General features: G+C 39.6%; 1 protein-coding gene across 2 annotated transcripts in view; it reads left to right on the top strand.

The window, feature by feature from the left end:
- The window catches only part of HECTD4 (HECT domain E3 ubiquitin protein ligase 4), a 121,546-nt gene that overhangs the window by 45,373 nt on the left and 56,590 nt on the right, over nucleotides 1–19,583 (top strand). Inside the window, exons 12-21 of one of the 2 annotated variants that reach the window (XM_073313568.1) lie at nucleotides 260–492; nucleotides 1,015–1,160; nucleotides 4,524–4,594; nucleotides 10,124–10,229; nucleotides 10,948–11,068; nucleotides 12,186–12,308; nucleotides 13,497–13,621; nucleotides 15,019–15,172; nucleotides 16,807–16,907; nucleotides 17,964–18,162. In XM_073313568.1, the coding sequence (XP_073169669.1) occupies nucleotides 260–492; nucleotides 1,015–1,160; nucleotides 4,524–4,594; nucleotides 10,124–10,229; nucleotides 10,948–11,068; nucleotides 12,186–12,308; nucleotides 13,497–13,621; nucleotides 15,019–15,172; nucleotides 16,807–16,907; nucleotides 17,964–18,162 (1,379 nt within the window). Of the gene's footprint in view, nucleotides 1–259; nucleotides 493–1,014; nucleotides 1,161–4,523; nucleotides 4,595–10,123; nucleotides 10,230–10,947; nucleotides 11,069–12,185; nucleotides 12,315–13,496; nucleotides 13,622–15,018; nucleotides 15,173–16,806; nucleotides 16,908–17,963; nucleotides 18,163–19,583 lie in introns of both variants that reach the window. The other variant, XM_073313567.1, reaches the window with a different exon arrangement.

Raw genomic sequence — 19,583 nt, 5'->3', positions numbered from 1 at the left:
TTGATCGTTATTGAAGATAAGAAAAAAGCTTTTTTTTTGTGCATGTTTATTGGTTTTCTGACTTCTGCCTTTAACACTTTTTTAAAAACTTGAACAGAAATCTCTTACCTTTAATGCAGACGATAGCTCTGAAGTGCTGCAGAATTTCAGTGATGCTAATGATGGTTTCATAACATATTTTAAAAATGAATGTAAACTTGATATATTCACCTCTGTGTTCATAGAGAGAAGTGTGGTCATTTTTTTTTTTTTCTTTCAGGAGATGCTATAACCACAAATGAGGTTATCAACCAGTTACTGCACCACGTTGGTGCCATGTGCATACACCAACTAAATCTGCTTGCAGCCAGTAACAATCTCCCAATAACAAATTTTTTGGGCAAACAACATCCAATTGAAGCACACCATCTCAGCAGTATTTGCGACATCATGGAGAAAGCTATGGTGAATGGAGATACTTGCATTATACGCTGCATCCTTGTTGTCTTTCAGGTATAAACAAATCTTAAATATATTTTAAAATTAACTCTGTAAAGGAGACTTTAAGAATGCAGACCAGCAAGTAAGCCTTTTTTTAAATGAATGGTGACTTTGTATTGAGTGGAGAAGAGCTAATGGACATTAACCTAGAGATAACTTCTTATTTTGCATTTCTAGAATGTGTTATAACCTAAAATTAGACCTCTTTAAGTTCTCATCTATGTTTTACAAATTGGATAAGATCCAGAGAGGTTAAGTTATTTGCTCAAGGACAAGGGTGGTTTGTCTAGTTTTTGTTAAGACACTGATCACAGATTCAGTAGATCTGGGTTCAATTCCTGACTACCACCAACTTTGAGCAACCTTGGAGAAATTATTTAGAGTGTTGGCCATAAAAATGTTTAAAGTTGGCCTAACTCTGCTTCCATTTGAGCCACTATGTTATAGGTGCTTTCCTGTATGAAGCACTTGCCTTGAGTAGAGAAGAAATTTGTTTTTAATATTGCTGTATTTTATAACTATTGTTTTTTGTAGGTGGTTTTTAAATTTTTCTTCAGCCCCCAAACTGAGAGAAATAGAGACATTATTAGAAGGTCTGGCCTTTTACTTTGGCAGTTACTGATGGCACCAAAGAGCCAGATTTGCCCTGAAATTCAGAAGGAGGTCTGTCTAGCAATCAGGTAAATACCAATGTTACTTTGTCAAAACAAAGTGAAACTAAGATCTTAAAGATAGTTATGAAAAATCATAACCTGAATGTAATTTCTTATTTCTTAGTACACTGACCCATTCAAGTTAAAAATACAGCTAATCTGAACTTTATTATAAGAATCCAGGATTTTGTGTGTAAACTATGCCTTTGGCAAATTTTAGATAAATATGATCAGATCTTGCAAATTTGGTTGGTTTGGAGGGGAAGAAAAATGCAAGATGTTATATTAAGTGGTGATGGTGATGCAGTATGCAATAACTACATTATGCCTACTTTAAATTGCTCCTGCAGTTCCTACTGGCTACACTTTTTTTCTTTTTCTTTTAACCTAATTAGGAGTATGGTGTTACATAGCTGTCATGTTTCACCCAAGAGTTGTCTGCATTCAGTGACGGGTGTAGTGTGTTTGTGTGTGTGGTTTATATATGCTTTGGGGTGAAAGAATCTATGTAAATGATGGTGGTTAGAGCAATGTTTCAGAAAGCAGATTTGAGGTTTTTTTGTGTGTGTATGTGGGGGGGGTGAACAGGAGTGTGGGGACAAGTGAAGTGAGTGGGGTTTGGGGATGCTATAGGTTGAGGATGATTTTGGAAAAGTATGAAATGGGTTGCAAGGGTGTCCAGGTGGCTTGGGGTGGCAGGAGACTTGTGTTTAGAGATGAGAAACCTGTGATGTATAGGAGTCCTGGGATGGGGAGAGCCCAGTGTCTTTTTGTTGCGGCATCAGCACCTAACAGATGCTTCAGCTCCCCAGCACACTAGGCAGTAGTGCTGAGGGAGCAGTGTCACAGAGCCTGAAAGGCTCTGCTGTCTCATTTGAGCTACAAGCTGTGAAACCTTTCTGTGGTTTGTCATGACAGCAGAGTGACCAAGTAGAGGACAATAAAGTGGAAAAAATGCAATTGTGTATCAAGAGAATCAGAAAATGTGCATCTCAAGGGCAAATAATGTTGTCTCAGGTAACCTAATCACAGATTGCAAATCTGCTTTCAAGTGGGAAATGTTCCAAAGCTTGAGAACAAAATCTTCCAAAGATCAACCTGTGTGCCTTTCTTATAAACCACTAAGTTACAAAATGTACACAGCCATTTAAATGCACTAGAGAATAGTAGTACGTGTTTGGTTTGAAGGCCGTCTTTTCAGGTTTTATATATGCTGCTGACTGTGTTTACTGCGGATATTGATAGAACAACAGTTAAGTAGTTGTTACAGTATTTGACTAGATTCATTGTTTTTGGTCAGCAAATATTTTAAAGCATTGTATCTTATGTAAGCAAAGGAGCAGATCTGTAATGTTCAGGAAGGATTTCTTCTTATTGTAGTAAAATAATAAATTCCAAGTTAACTTTGAGGTTCATATTTTCTGACTTAAATTTTGAGTTAAATAAATTGTGTTGTAAGGTACTATGAAATGTAGAATCTCCATGTGGTGATGGCTATTCTAAGTCTACATTTCAAAGTGACTTGACTGTGATCAGTCTTGGGTCAGAGACTGAGTTGGGGAAAAAACTGCAGAAATCTTGGCTCCAGTTCAGTCTTGTAAAATGAACAGTAGACCACACACTTATGTTTGGTATGAGACACATTTAATAAGGTAAAACATGTCCGTATAGTAGCTCCTTTAACACTATAAGCCAGTGGTCTCCAAAGTGGGGTGCGCAAGACAATCAATTGTGGGGGGCGCAGCAGGAGGAGCACCGCAGGAGGGAAAAAATAAAGGGGGGGGAGGTGGGGCGGCCCTGAGTCCTCCGGCCCATGGAGGAGCAGGGGCAGCCGCGCTGCTGACGGCCGGAAAGAAGCAGCACTTTCCCCTTCAAAGCTGGCCAGAGAGAAGCGGCGCTTTGAAGGGGAAGGCGCTGCTTCTCTCCGGCCGCTGGCTGCGCGGCTGCCCCTGCTCCTCCTGAGTCCTCCGGCCCATGCTCTCAGGGCTGCGTTCCGAAAGGGGCTTTAGAGTGCAGGCCAGGGCCCCGGGGCTCCTTTAGCCCAAGGCCCTGAAGCCCCTAAAGCTCCTGCGTTCCGGGTGGCCCTGCCCGGGTTGGGGAGGCAGCTCCCAGAAGCGCTGCGCAGAGCCACCTGCACACACCCCTGCACCAAACAGGAGCTGCTCCAGGTAAGTGCTCTGCACCCCCTGCCTGCCCCAGCCCTGAGCGCCCTCCCACACCCTAACTCCCTCCCAGACCCCGTACCCCCACCCTGAGCGCCTGCTGTATCACAAAGTGTTAAACCAAGATTTTCAAAAATTGTAAAGCATATTCAATCACATTGCTCCCACTAAAAATATTATTAATCATTTTTTTTAGTGACAGCGAAAAGGTTTTTTGTACCGTTAATAAATAAAAAAAATTATTTTAAAAATATTGTTTTTCATCTTTATCTCATCGTTTTTTAATTTGTTTTTGTGTGTGTTTTATAATTTACATAATAGTACAGTAGTACATGTCTATAAGTTATACATATATTGGGGGTGCGTGCTCAAAAAATTATTACTGATAGGGGTGCGCGATCAAAAAAGTTTGGAGACCACTGCTATAAGCAATCAGGAGCACATGCCTGTGCACAAGGATGGTCTCTTACCCTTGATATGGTGAATAATTTATGCAGAGGGGACAAACTATTAAAGGAGTGGAAAAGACCACTTATTTTGAGGTGTATCTATAGCAGTGCAGTTCCAACACTACTGTACTTCTGGCTCCCTATTTAGTTTAAAGAAGGATTTCCATAATGGGTCAAAGGTTAATGAGGTTAAAGGAGTTAATACCAGTAAAAGTTCTTGGCTACTGGCTTTCATTTCCTATAGCTCTTATTTCAGATATTTGATTAGCGCTGGTGGAGACAGGGAGAAAGCAGCAATTCTGCTTGGATTTGCAGTAAAGCTGTCATCCTGTGTTTGACATTGGTCTGTTTGTTACAGAAATGACTGTGCTTTCGTATGTTACAATGATGACTTCACTGTAGGATTTGTCAGGAGGGAGCAGATGGTTCTGAGGGGGGAAATCCTCTGCTTATTCAACAAAAATTATTTGATTAGCAGAAATCACAGAGGAAGAATTTGCAATTCTATGACAAATTAATCTAAATGTTAAGATATGTTGGATGTCTTTCCTTAGTATAAAAATGTCTTTTTATAAAAATTCAGGCAACCATATAGAATAATTCTAAGGGTGATAGCTATACAATTGTAAGTTCCAAATTTTTAATGTTCTGTTTCCCATGTTTATAATGGAACTATTTTCCTGTCACTCATTATAAACAAATGTTAAATTTGACTTTTGATTTCCCCTCTTCTCCCCACCCCACCCCACCCCACCCTTTTTTTTTTTTTTTTTTTTTAGCTCTGGCTTAAATATCCTATATCCTGGAGAAGTGGAAATTAATAACTTACTTAAGTTGGTCTTGACGGAAGGTGAGTTTTTATTGATACTCTGGAGGATAATTTTTTTAATTTAAAAACTAAGCAGAGAGAGGGCGGTTTTGTCTTTTTTCCTGTTAGTAGTTTTTATTTCTGGGATTAAAGAAGTTCAGGAAAGTGGTTGAATGTTAGACTATCATAAACTAACACTTCCTTGGAAGTTATAGAATGTTTTTAAGTTCTCAGTGCTTTGTCTGGATATGTGGGGAAGGTGAAACACTGTATCAGAGTAATGGCAAGGTCTAACTTAAAACTAGAAAGGTTTACAAATCTGTTTTGACACTATTCATAATGTACTTTGTCTAGCCTGAATATCGTACCTAACAGGTATGCAGCAATTCCTCAGAAAGGGCCCTCATCTTACACACATCCCCACTGTATATCATTTGAAAAATTATTTTATGTATGTGTAGATGAGGGACGATGTGGAACTGTCAAGTGGTGTCCTAAATCTGTAGGTGAGGTGAACCAGTGTTACGCAAATTGAGTGTCATTTGTCCCCCGCACTTCCAGAAACATTGCAACATGACTGATTACAGTTTTTACTGTTTATGTTAATTTCAGTATCTTAATGTGGTGTTTATTGGTAAAAGCTACCAAATGACAACATAGTAAAATATTCGTATTGGTTTTACATGGGCAAGTATTTATTTTCCCCAGAAATTATGTAGCTGTTTAGCATGTGGCAAAAATGGTGAATACCAACATTTTGCAGTATACTAACATGAATTGTTTTCACATTGCATATTCTTATTTGTCAAAATATGTCACAAGTGATGTTAATCGTTCTCTATATTTAGAACTGAAATTTGCTGACCAGATCAGTCTCTCTCTGAAGGTTGTGCACCAGTAGCAGTAGATTGTGTGCCCACAGTTTGTACTGTGTAGTGGATAGATATAAATGTATGTGAATTCGTAATATCCTAGACTATCAGGGTTGGAAGGGACCTCAGGAGGTCATCTTGTCCAACCCCCTGCTCAAAGCAGGACCGATCCCCAACTAAACCATCCCAGCCAGGGCTTTGTCAAGCCTGACCTTAAAAACCTCAAAGGAAGGAGATTCCACCACCTCCCTAGGTAACTCATTCCGGTGTTTTAGCACCCTCCTAGGGAAAAAGTTTTTCCTAATATCCAACCTAAACCTCCCCCACTGCAACTTGAGACCATTACTCTTTGTTTTGTCATCTGCCACCACTGAGAACAGTCTAGATCTATCCTCTTTGGAACCCCCTTTCAGATAGTTGAAAGCAGCTATCAAATCCCCCCTCATTCTTCTCTTCCGCAGACTAAACAATCCCAGTTCCCTCAGCCTCTCCTCATAAGCCATGTGCCCCAACCCCCTACTCATTTCTGTTGCCCTCTGCTGGATGCTTTCCAATTTTTTCACATCCTTCTTGTAGTGTGGGGCCCAAAACTGGACACGGTACTCCAGATGAGGCCTCACCAATGTCGAATAGAAGGGAACGATCACAATGATCAAATCGCTTCGCCATTTGTAAGATTTTGTACATACAATGTAGCATCTAGTCTGCCTGGTAGAAGGTTTTAATTTGTAATTGCCTATGCATGCAGTACTAGCCTTTGAAATATTCTGGAAACTAGCTTTTAATTCAGTTACACGTATGCATAGGCCAGTATTAGAGTTAGAGATGACAGTACACAGCTTCATATTATGAATATGCAAAAGCTATGAGAGAAAGAAGTGTCCTAACAAGAAGTAATGAAGACTAAGTCCGCAAACAAGTCCTTGCCTCTGCACCTGAAGAGGGATGAAGAGCATGTTACAGGAAAAGTTATTTACTTGTTTCCATAATATAAGAACTAGGAGCCACCAAATGAAACGAATTGGTAGCAGGTTTAAAACAAAAGAAGGAAATTCTTCTTCACTCAGCGTACAGTCAACCTGTGGAACTCCTTACCTGAGGAGGTTGTGAAGGCTAGGACTATAACAGGGTTTAAAAGAGAACTGGATAAATTCATGGAGGTTAAGTCCATTAATGGCTATTAGCTAGGATGGGTAAGGAATGGTGTCCCTAGCCTCTGTTTGTCAGAGGGTGGAGATGGATGTCAGGAGAGAGATCACTAGATTATTACCTATTAGGTTCACTCCCTCTGGGGCACCTGGCATTGGTCACTGTCGGTAGACAGAATACTGAGCTGGATGGACCTTTGGTCTGACCCAGTATGGCCATTCTTATGTTCTTTTACCAACCATGTCATCAACAACATGACAAACCCATTTGACCTTGAAGTACATCCAAGGATGCTTATCAAAATATCTACTAAACCGCATGTAACATCAGTTGTATGGGAGCTCTACTGAAAATAGCAGATGTTGGTGAAGAACAAATGGAGAGATTTGTGAGAGGTGCACTTGATTCTGAAGAGACACAGCTTCTTCAGCTGCCCAATCAAGAAATCTGGCATCAAAATACTTGCTGACATGGCCAAGAAGAACAAATTTAAGTCTGGCAAGGGAGGGACAGTCACATTAGATACTAGTTTTCCACAGAGCCTTGTCCTTCGCAAGATGCAGTGATGATGTTTCAATGGGAACTGTTCTTAGTCAGCCAGTAAGACCTGTGCCTTTGTCCCACTGATGGAACAATGAGAAGAACAGACAAAGCTGAATTAGGGTTCCAGCTGTAAAATCAAGCTGGAATAATTCATGAGCTAAGAGCATGGAACAAAGAAACCACAGTGTACATCCAAGATGCCATAGCTGTCATACAAATGATGACTGAAGACAAGTTCCACACATTTGATGAATGGGCTGCTGAATATTTGAGGCAGGTCCAAAAAGGATTTGACAAAGCTAATTCTGTAATCGAAGTCTGTGACAGATATGACAACAGTAACTCTGTGAAAACTACAAAGAGTCCGGTGGCACCTTAAAAACTAAGATTTATTTGGGCATAAGTTTTTGTGGGTAAAACTTTCTGTGAAAAACTGCAGAAAGACAGCGCTGGACAGGATTTAAAGATGGATGCAAGAAATACCAGGCGATTGGTGGACATCCTGTGCCTCAGTGGAAAAAGTTTCTAAAGTTGACATCCAGTAAGCAGTCACTTGTAAAATTCCTCTGAGTTTATGGTTCAAAATCTACCTGTGTGTGTAGGAGCACACCCAACAGAAACACTCCTCCTTGACTGAGGCTTTTCCAGTGGTGAAGGAGCAAAGTCCATTGCCAGTAGAGGTATTGAAGAAGCCCAGGACTTGCACAGTACTCAAGTGGAAGTGGACAGAAGGATGCTTCTGCATGTTGTATGTACTAGTATGGCATTTGTATCAAAGACACTGTAGTAATTAGGTCACCTGATACAGTTGTTTTGATCCTTGCTGTTCTCTACTTTCCAAGAATGGAACATATAGATAATGTGCGGATTGAAACAGATACCATTACCAGCACAACTGACAAGCGTTGCTTCATACCCGTGCATGCAAATTGTGATGCACATACTTCCGATGAAGTGAGCTGTAGCTCACGAAAGCTTATGCGCAAATAAATTTGTTAGTCTCTAAGGTGCCACAAGTCCTCCTTTTTGTGGATACAGACTAACGCGGCTGCTACTCTGAATACTTCCTATTGTACACATTAACAAGATGACTGTGTCATCCCGATTTGGTGCTCAGAAAAAAATTGTTTAATGTTGTCAAAACAAAGGGATCTTACCACTTAAAAGATCTTGCCAAATTGGAAGAGAGTGCTGGACAAGCCACAGTTTTGGAAATAAGGAAGTTGGTAGCAGTGCTGCGGTCAGACCAAGAAAGAAAAGATCTATAGAGACCTGAATTGCTTGTGCCTCAATCTACTCTCAGTCAACTCATTCCCTTTGTTACTGCATCAAAAAGGACAAGTCACTGGGTCACTAAAGAGTCAACTGTCTGTAGCCAGGACAATCTTCCCTGCATAGACCTATGTACATGCCAAGGCAGTAAAGTAAGTATGGTAACCCACTCACTCTTGACAGAGATCATAATGATGAACAAGATGATGATAACTAAAAATGTCACTAGTGCTAAAAAAAAAAAAAAATTATATAATACACAAGTTAAGAAGAGAGTGTCTGTACATCGGATTATCCACAATACAAAGTTTGTTTTAAAAAGTCATAAGATACATATAGTGCATAATCAGCAATAAGCCAAATTAAGGTGAATAAATTTAACAATACAGTTTAGATATTAGAATCCGAATACTCGGGTACATCACTAATGAAAAGTTATACGGAGAGTTGGTTGTAGAAAGCAAATATAGGAATGAATGTAGATTGTCCCTCAGTAATTGAGCATTTAGGGTAGATTGTCCAGTTGGAAATACAATCCATGAGAAAAAAGAAAAGGAGTACTTGTGGCACCTTAGAGACTAACCAATTTATTTGAGCATGAGCTTTCGTGAGCTACAGCTCACTTCATCGGATGCATACTGTGGAAGCTGCAGAAGACATTATATACACACAGAGACCATGAAACAATACCTCCTCCCACCCCACTGTCCTGCTGGTAATAGCTTATCTAAAGTGATCATCAAGTTGGGCCATTTCCAGCACAAATCCAGGTTTTCTCACCCTCCGCCTCCCCACACACAAACTCACTCTCCTGCTGGAGACATCATCAAACACACACAAACTCACTCTCCTGTGTGTGGGGAGTGATGATCCGATGAAGTGAACTGTAGCTCACGAAAGCTCATGCTCAAATTGGTTAGTCTCTAAGGTGCCGCAAGTACTCCTTTTCTTTTTGCGAATACAGACTAACACGGCTGTTACTCTGAATCCATGAGAAAAGTATTTCAGTTACTTTCCCCACTGCGCTTCTCATCAGCACTCCAGCTCATCCGTCCTGGTATTGCCAATGTCCGGTGATGCGTTCTAGGTAGATGTCCCTCGACCACCTGATGGCGTCCGACACCATGAGTTGCTGCATCAGCCAAGCGTAGCGCTGACCGATTCCACATTCTCTCAACACTCACTTATTACTGGGATCCCATGCACCCAATGATACCTGTACAAATTGATTATTAGATTTTGTTTTACCTTTTAGATTCTTGTGATGCATTGAGGTCACAAAGAGATCCAGTGTTATATCCTGAAATAATACATAGCGTCTTTAAATTAAAGAAACGAATGCAAGTACTTCCGAGTGGTCATTTTAATGTGTTGATGGTGTCATTAGTTATCCCCATTTCTGTGGTAACGGCACCGCTTGACAAGTCCATATCATACCTCATCTTAAAGTAGACACCATAAACGTTGATATACATGTGTGTAGAGAGGCTACATTATCGACCACAGTGGTGGTATCTTCCACTCAACTAAAATCAGTGAGTCGTTCAAAATTTAAAACAGTACTGCATATATGCAGTAAGTCTCAAACTGCTTATATGTCTGTGGAGAATCTCAATAAATTGTAAGCATAGTTACTGTTAGTCAGAAGTGTATGTCCAGCAACATTCCTTATGAATTAATAAAATGCATCTAAAGAAGGCTGTTTTACAACATTTTTCATATTCTGCCATTGTAGGAGAGAGAAATAGTGGGCTCTCCCAACTTCGTGATGTGATCCTTACTAACTTAGCTGAACAGCTTCAGAACAACAGATTTGGAAGTGAAGATGACGATCATTACAGGTAAAGTGAAATAACACAGTTGTCGCTGTTAATTTGTATTGAGGTGCATTTGGCTTGTCAGCATTATTGTAAACTGAGCTACTTCCTGCCTAAACAACTCATTCCCTTTGTTACTGCAGTTTGAGCTAATGCTAGCCTTGTGTACATACTGTACCATTTGCTGAAAGCGCTGAATTCCCCTGGTGGTTTGAAGTATTATGGAACTTTTGGAAATTTCTGTAGAACTGCATAAGTGGTTTGGAGGAGACTTTTGTGAATTCCCTGATAGTTAAATGAGAGCAGCTGACGTTTTATTAAGTGTCACTCTTCAGCACTAAGACTATCACCCTCAAGAAGCTCTAATGTTTACTTAAAGATTGACATTTGGAAGGGGTTTCTTTTTATTAAAAAAGAAGGCTTCACTTGATGTGGACTCTTTGGAGGTACAGTGAGCAAAATGAATGCAGAATGTACTGATATTTTAAACATGCCAGAGCTATATCTGTCTTGTATTATACTGTGGTCAGAGACATTTTATTTTTCAAACATCTTTGATATCAGAGTGCTTTGGTTGAACATATTAGTGCTTGAGCATCTCTGATGCAGTCATTCAGTCAGTGTAAACTAATTTGTAATATGGTTTGTCAAGACTTCTCAGGTGTGTTGAATGTATCAGTCATTAATTTTCTTTAATTATAAATCATCGACATCTTCTCATGTCTTTCTTGCATTTTTAAAGACTAAACGATGAGCTTTTGCACTACATTCTCAAGATCGTTGTTCGAGAATCTTGCATCTTAATCACCAAGTGCCAAACTGTATCTAAAGATGAATTTCAAAGACTTCTTTCAACTGTGCCTGTAAGTAAAATGTATTTGTTGAAAATAGTCAATTTGCTTAAGTTTTCTTTCTATTTCTTGATTCCAGCCACCCATTCTCTTTTGTGTAGAAGTGTAATGAATACAATAATGCAGTCTTGAAAAGGAATAGGGGAGGGAGTTTTTAAGTGCATATTGTTGCAAAAATAAAACCTGATTAATATTACTGAATTAAAATGCTCATGAATAGAAAAGGGGGCAGGACACTTCCATTACAAACTGATCTTGTATAATAGTGTTAAAGCAGGTTAACATATTGATACGTTTTCCCTGGCATCTTGCAAACTGTTTCAATTTTAACATTTATTTTTGTATAAGGTCTTTCAAAGTTTCACAGAATGATTTACAAAATGGATTAGAATATAGAGAGAGCCTTTTAGAGTTGTGTTTAATTATGCATACAAGTAGAGAGGAAAACTGTATGCTCAGAGTTGGGAGATGAGTAAAGAGCTGAAATTTTGAGTAGTAAAAATTTACATAGATATTCTTGCACAACCGTTAATGAGTAGGAGAACATGAGGTTGCAGCAATGGGGAAATAATAAGTGGGATGAGGTTTGGAATCTTATGTTTTCAGATTTACTGCAGTACTTTACTATGTTAGTAAAGTTACTAATTCTCATTTCAGTTTCATTGACCTGCACTCCTCGAATCTCACACCAGAGACTGTGCGTCTCCTTTCAGCAAAGATTTCATGGTTGAGCTCTGCAGTTGAGGTCTCATGTTAAGACTTCATTACCTTTACTATAAACACTCAAAACATATACGCATACATTTAGTGTTTAATTACAACTACATTTTTGAAACAAATTTAGTGCTTTATGATGCTTCATTCTTTTTAAATGTTTCACCTACTTATTAGTTCACTAAATACCTTGGTCTCCCAGCCTTCAGTATGAATTAGTGAGATTCTGCTGATTCAGCAAGGACTATGTAACTCAGTGACAATAATTTGTTCAGTAACAGGAATTGTGTGTCTTTCTTGTACTTTTTCCCCTGTTTGTTTCCTTTTTCATACTTTGAAAAAGCACAAGGATTGCCTGTGCCAAGTCTGATTTAAAGAGTTCAGATAATGTAAAATGTGCTTATTTATATTAAAGGCTGCATCTTCATGTTTGCGGTATCTGATGGCTGTACAGAACCACCTTCTGAGTAATACTATTTTGATTAAACCTGATGAAAATGATGACAGTGACAGCTCCTTGCAGGGAGAGACATTGAAGGTACAGGTAAACACCGAGTTTTATTCTAGTATGCTTTCTACGGCCAGTGTTCTTCTGACAGTTCTTATGTTTCAGCAGTGCAACTTACTGGTAGAGTCTACTTGTGTTGTCAGTTTTTGTTGTGTTGAAGAAGTTACATAGTGGAAGTCAATACTGTCCCATACTTCAGCTAGAATCTGTGATTGTTCTTTGTATAGTTTCATTTGACACTATATTGTTAGAGTCTGCCAGCACTTCCCTTCTAAAATTCTGTGTCAAGGCATTTCAGACTTGGCTGTTAAAGGACGTAGGTGTCTTCTGGACTTCATGTATTTTTTTAATTTCATATTTAGACTAGCTTTGGAATACAATTTTAGACATCATCTACTCTAGAGATTTTTATATGTAAACTTACCGCTTTCAGAAGATATTTTGGCCTCCTATAACTATTGACTTCACTCACAAAATTTTTGCTGTTTTTTTTAACTAAAAATGGAATGGTCTTTCCCCTGATCTCTATCAGCATGACTTTGCTAATCTTCAGAGCTTGCTGCTAGGCCCATCTTTTCTCCCTGTCCCAGAGGGAGCTGGGGGAAAGGTGAGATTGGGGAATTATGATGGTTTCATTGATTTGAGGTTTACTAAATTGTGACTACATTTACACTGCTGCTGGGGTAGTGCTGTCATTACATAAGTGTCAGTTTTGTCCCAAAGCTCAGGTTGTTTTTGTAATTTATCTCATAATCTTACTAATTGTATTGCTAAAGTCATTGGGCTGTTTCTGTCTGCTGCTTTTGATAGGCATTTGTATGCTTGTTATCTAATGCCATTTATGTTCAAGCTTATTGAGTAAATTCTAAATGTTTCAATACTATTGTCTGTCTTTTTCACTATTCACCCATGTTCTCATTGTTCAGTTTCTCTCTACAGTTATCCTCATACCTTCTAGGGCATTCTATCACCACTGCAGTACTCTGGACTGGGGACTCCTTCCCTCCCTAGAAATTGCGTGTGCATCCTGTAAAATGCACCTAGTTTCTCCCAGCACTTTAGGGCTTAGCATTACAAATCAAATTTAAGTCTTGGATGAATCTACTACCATAGGGTTGCCAGGTCACATTATCATTATTTAATTTGGAAACCCATCATTTTGTTCAGTTGTTTATTGTCTGGGAATTTAAGTATTATTGTATAACATTTTGTACCTAGGAGCTAAAGACCAGTATTTTGGCTCTTGCTACACAAATCCTGACTGGATGTGATGAAGTTTTAGAAATACTGCAACAGGTCACTATAGCTGTTATAAACAGCGACATTTCTGACAGAGAGCAGAGGTAAGACAACCTGAATTCATACTTTTAGCCTGAAATATGTGTGCTGCTGCCCATTGTGTGAACCAGCTTGCTTAGTAAAGGGAAACTAATACTATCAGAATTCTTACCTCCCTTTATTTTTGTTTTTAATTTAATAATCAAATTATTGAAGGGCAGGAGCTATTTCTTAATATGCATCCGATGAAGAGCAGCTCACGAAAGCTTATGCTCAAATAAATAAATAAATCTCAGGTGCCACAAGTACTCCTTTTCTTTTTGCGGATACAGACTAACACAGCTGCTACTCTGAAACCTGTTCTTAATATGAATTATCCTTTGGCATCCCTAAGGCAATCTTCCTTTGGAGAGCTTTGAATTGGGCTTTCCGTAAATTGATTTCAGTCGTGTTAACATAATATACAGATCAACAGAGATACTTGAAAATCATAAAAGTCTCTTTAGCACTATAGTTAGTCCAGTTACTTGACTAAGTATCATAAACATTATAATAAATGGAAACAACCTTAATCGCCAACACCCTTTTGGAATCCATCCTGCTAGAATTTCTGTAGGTTAGGGTCTTTATCTCCTGAAGATCTCTTTGGCGGCAGCATTTGTATCCGTCACATTCCTTAGTGTTACTCGAATATCCTTCATATATCATCCAAGCAGCACCCTCTGCCCTCTTTCTTCAGGCAGGAAGTGAAAGCTGGGAATGGAAAACAAAAAAACTCCCCAAAATCTTAAGGGTTTTGAAAATGTCTCCATTTTGAAAAAGGAAGAGTTAGGCCTAAAAGTTATTTGAAATATCCAGAATGAAGAAGACTTTTCTAGAAAAAATCCTGTTTCAGATTCTAGCCTTTGAGCTGCATATTGTGTTTGCACCCTTAGGGTCTGTGTTATGTCTTTTGGAATACATCCCTTTTTTGGGGCTGCTCTCCATACGTACAGACTCGGTTTTTGGTGGTTTTTTTCCTCATACGTAGTCTTGGAGACTCAGATGCCTAACAGCACTTTTATATTGTAAGGAGTTGTGGGCTGGGCCCTGCGTCTGCCTTTGTTGGTACAATGCATAGTATATTGGGGGCCTTGATCTCAACCAGGGTCTCTGGGCACTACAGTAAATTAAGAATTTAATTATCATTCACCAAACAATCTTCTAGGACTGTCATTCCTAAATAGGAATTGCTTACCAGAAAAGACACTGAATCTTATCGTATATGTTATGAGACACTGGAGTGTTCAGTACGTATTAAAATAGATATTCTCAGTACACTTGCACATAAAAGTTTTCTGCTGCACTTTGAATCATTTACTTACGCAATCTGATTTGGTATTAAACTCATTTCTTTAAATAAAAATAGTAGTGGCATTCTATGAAAAGAATTGTTAGTGTGCACTTTTGACTCTTGTTGCAGGTTAAAGGGCCTGGAACAAGTTACCAAAGCTACTATGCTTGGTCACCTGCTTCCGGTATTACTGACGTCTCTGATGCATCCAAATTTACAGACGCTAACCATGGCCGATGCACTGATGCCTCAGCTGGTACAGCTGGTACTTTATACCAGTCAGGTATGGCCATTATACAGTGGATTGAAGTATAGATTTTTAAAACAAGTTTAATATTTATGTGTTTAAATTTATCAGTGGTATTCTCATGAAGGATACCAGGGTAAAATATCAAGACTAAAGAATAATGGTGAAATGTTATCTATATTAGCTCTCCAAAATGAGCTGTGCTGTTGGTGGGGTTCTTCCACAATACAAAGATTGATAAAAATGTAATAAGAACTAATCACTTGTTATGGTTTTGGATCAAAGCTGTCCTTGCGTTGTTCACATACAAGGAAACATATGTTAAGATCTAGTATGAAAAGACCAAGTCCTTATACGTTCTAGCTCAGGGGGGTCAGAGGCTTACCCCGTTCCCCACGGCTCCCAGGAAGCAGCAAGCATGAACCCCTTCTGGCTCCTATGTACTATATGGAGGTGTGGCCAGGTGGCTCTGCGCTCTGCCCTGTCCTCAGGCGCTGCCCTCGCTGCCCATTGGCTGCAGTTCCTGGTCAATGGGATCTGCAGTGATGGCGCCTGTGGTTGGGGCGGCGTGCAGAGCCTCCTGGCTGCGCCTCAGAGCTGGCAGGGGGACACGCTTCTGGGAGCTGCTTGCGGTACGCACCGCCCGGAGCCTGCACCCCTGAGCACCTTCCTCCCCCTCCCCCCCGCACACCTATCCCCTTCCACAACCCTGATCCCCCTCCCGCTCCCCTCCAAACACTTCGATCCCAGCCAGAGCCCCCTCTTGTTCCGCAGCCCCCTCATCCCCAGCCCCACCCCAGAGCCTGCACCCCCAGCCAGAGCCCTCCCTGCCCATCCCTGATCCCCCTCCTGCCCTCTGAACCCATTGGTCCCAGCCTGGAGCCCCGTCCTGAGCCACAAACCTCTCATCCCCAGCCCCACCCCAGAGCCCTCCCCCCGTGCCCCAACCTGGAGCCCCCTCCCGCACCCTGAACTCCTAATTTCTGGCCCCACCCCAGAGCCCTTACCCCCAACCGCACCCCACCCCCAATTTCATGAGCATTCATGGCCTGCCATACGATTTCCATACCCCGATGTGACCCTCAGGCCAAAAAGTTTGCCCACCGCTGTTCTAGCTAGAAGCAAATTTCTCCAAATTATTAACAAATGGAGAATTTTCTAATTTGTGATGGTGTTTATACAGCTACATTAACTAAGTTTTTCCCTTAATTTGTTAGCTCAAAGGTTCTCAAACTTTCATGGTGAGGACTATATCCTACAAGAGATTTTCATAAACCCACTTCCCTTCGCATGGGCAATTTGACAATGTCCCTGTGGCAACAACAGCAGTTGTTTATATGGAAAAGTAATAATAGGAAAGCATTTAATTTATTTTTAGCTTTTTAAAAAATATGTGATTTAGCCACTAGAAACAATGAGGAGAGCTGGTGGCATGTTTCCAGCCAGCTCTCTACAAACCATCAGCAAGTGGTCCATGGATCACAGTTCAAGAACTGCTGCTTGGCAACTACTAGTAACAGAAACAGATGCTATCCATTGTGCTCTATCCAGTTTAAGTTACAGCATTAATAACTATGCAGCGTAATATTAACAAGCTTCAGAAACCTACACAGTTCTTACAGTGAAACATGGTCTTCATGTGTTTATAAAGTTGTTTGTGTTTGTTGCAGACGGCCTTGTTGCTTAAAACCCAGTCTCCAGTTTTCTCAGAGGTGGGCAGTTCCCCCAGTGGTACCTCAGAGCAGAAGGGCAAGCTGTTCCCTGATGAGAGGTGATTGCCTCTTACTCCCATTATTCACGACTTTTGTATTGAAAACACTCATTTTTTAATTATGTTGCTTCTGGTCTGACCATTGCTGAAGAGTGAATGACTCATAGAAACAAGGATCTTGAGGGGTCAGCATTACAGTAGTCTGAATCTACAAAGCAATTTTACATAACAAGGCTTTACAAAGTGCATTTAATTTTTTGAAAAGAAATAATTTCCCATAAAGAGTAGAAATATGGGTCTAATGGGAAGCGTAGATGAAGTATAGCATGCGTGTGTGCTCTCGCTAGCTTTTGAAAAGGATTTCTGCATGCTTGAGTCCCAGGTCAATGTACAGAATCATAGAGAGCTTTATAACAAAATGTGGTTCACTGTAGCTGCATAGAGTATTCTAAATTCATTGTAATTTTTAAGTAGTAATGGGCAGGATGTAATTTATCTCTAGTCCTGGTTTTAAATCTTAGGTCACAAATGAAAAGAATATAGTCTCAGCTTAAATCCAGTTATCATGTGCAAGTTTTGTTTAATTTCACATTTAAGCTTTTGGTATTTGCACTCGTAGTTTTGAAAGCAGTTTTTTGAGATATGTGAAATGCAACAACTTCCTTTGCACTCCAGACTTACATAGACTTGAATGAAATGTTACGTATATATTCTTCTATGATGGTCTTATCTTTTATCAAGTATTATCCCAGGAGGGAAGATGGATTATGTATTAACATTCAAAGACTGGAACCAGTTTATAGTACAATACATTACTTGTTATATATAATTTTTTCCAGGGCTTTCTAGATTTCTAAAACTGTGACATATCCAAGTTTACAGGTTACAGCTTGGCATGTTTTATTTGTAATGTAAAGAGCTCAGGTTATTTAAACTGCCATTGTACCCTCAACACACCTGCTTTAAAGTGATTAGACAAATATTTTGTTTGCTGTTAATAACCCAAAGAGAATTATTAGGCTTTTTAAAACATCTTATGGTGGTGTTTGAATATATAATACAAAACTATATGTGTACATCTTCAGTACTACCTTTTAGCTTTTTCTGTGATTTCAGAATATTAGAAGAGAAAGAGGAGCCAGGTTTTCTCACTGGCTTGAAAATCCCAGCTCCCTGGGCTGCTGGGAAAACTGTAGAAACAGTGCATCCTGTCAGGGACAACTATAAGTTTAAAGAAACTGTACATATTCCAGGAGCCCGCTGTTTATATCTTAGATTTGATAGCAGATGTTCTTCACAGTACGATTATGATAAGGTAAGCAAGGGCCAGTACAGAAACTTCTTTATTATGTGTCTTTCATTAATGTTTCTCATTTTCATCTTTGCTGCTCCTCCTCACCCATGGCACCTTATTACTAGTAACGAGGATGATGTGGGAGGTTTTTACTGACAGCAATGCCACCATACTGTAATTCCACAAGGTCTGATTCTCCGTAGAATCCTAGAATTTAGAGATGAAAAGAAATTTAGGGTAGTGGGCAGCTGTGAATAAGGGTGTCAGGGGAAGGGTGTCAGTCTCCTCTCTTAGCACGTGTAAAACTAGGTTGGATTATAGACTAGAAAATACACAATGAGGGAGCTATTTTGAAATGGCAGGAAGATGGGACTGGATGACTTAATAGATCTTTTCCATCTCTGATTTCTGTGCGGGATAATTTCTATAATTCTATTAAGAAAAGGTCAAAAAGTATGGGCTAAACATTTACAAAGGACTTTTTAGAACGTAACGTCCAGTGAATGTCACTGTTGTCTAACAGGAAACTTAGTTGGTAGATCCTTAAAAAATTAAGCTTCGTACAGAACATTTCTCCTAAGGTGCCGGAATGTGGTGATGGTAATTCAATGGGAGAAATATAATAACCCTCAGAAAGGTTACCTCCTCCACAAACTCAGACCAACATTCCCTGTTGACATCCATTTCATGACTGCTTAGATTATTCCTCTTTATTGTAAAACATGTTGAGTTCGTTCTCCTTTTTTCTGTCACCCAGTTTTCCTTATTTCTTTAATTTAGTTGTCTCCTTTGTAGATCAGCACAGTTTGTTCAAACTGGGCAGAACTGGAAAGGATAACTTTCTGATTATAAATGGCTTGTTTACATGGATTAATATGAATATGTCTTTTCAATTTCAAGAATATAGCTAATGAAATACCACCCTTCTTTTCTGTGTAATCTAAGAGCCACTTACTTATACTGCTTAGTAATTGTGGCTTTGTATTCTCTAACGTAGTTTAAGTCCTGTGATACCTAATCTTAAACTTACTGGTTTTGTAACCATTAACTTTTAAGCACTTTTTTAAAAAAAAAAAAAAACCAAAAAACTTTGGGCCTTATCATGTCCCCACTGAAGTCATTTGCAAACTGTTAACTCCCATTTACTTCAAAAGGAGCAGGATCCAGCCCTTTATTTAGAGAGGCAGCATGTTCTTGTGGGCTGAACATGGGACTCTGGGAGCTAGGATTGAATTCCTGATTTCTATTGCAAATTCTGCCACTGACTTCCTGTGTGACCTTGGGCAAGTCACTTAGCCCTCTCTGCCTCAGTTTCCCCATCTGTAAAATGGGGAAATAATACTTGCCTGGCTGCCTATCAACCTCACAAGGCTGTTGTGAGGATTTGTTTCTTAATGTTTATGAAGCGCTTTGAAGTTGTAAAGCGCTGTGTAAGTGCTAAG

Source organism: Lepidochelys kempii, chromosome 15, assembly GCF_965140265.1.
Source record: "Lepidochelys kempii isolate rLepKem1 chromosome 15, rLepKem1.hap2, whole genome shotgun sequence".
NCBI lineage: Eukaryota > Metazoa > Chordata > Testudines > Cheloniidae > Lepidochelys > Lepidochelys kempii.
The sequence above is the reverse complement of the archived record's forward strand: the minus strand, read 5'-3'. Positions and strand labels throughout refer to the sequence as shown.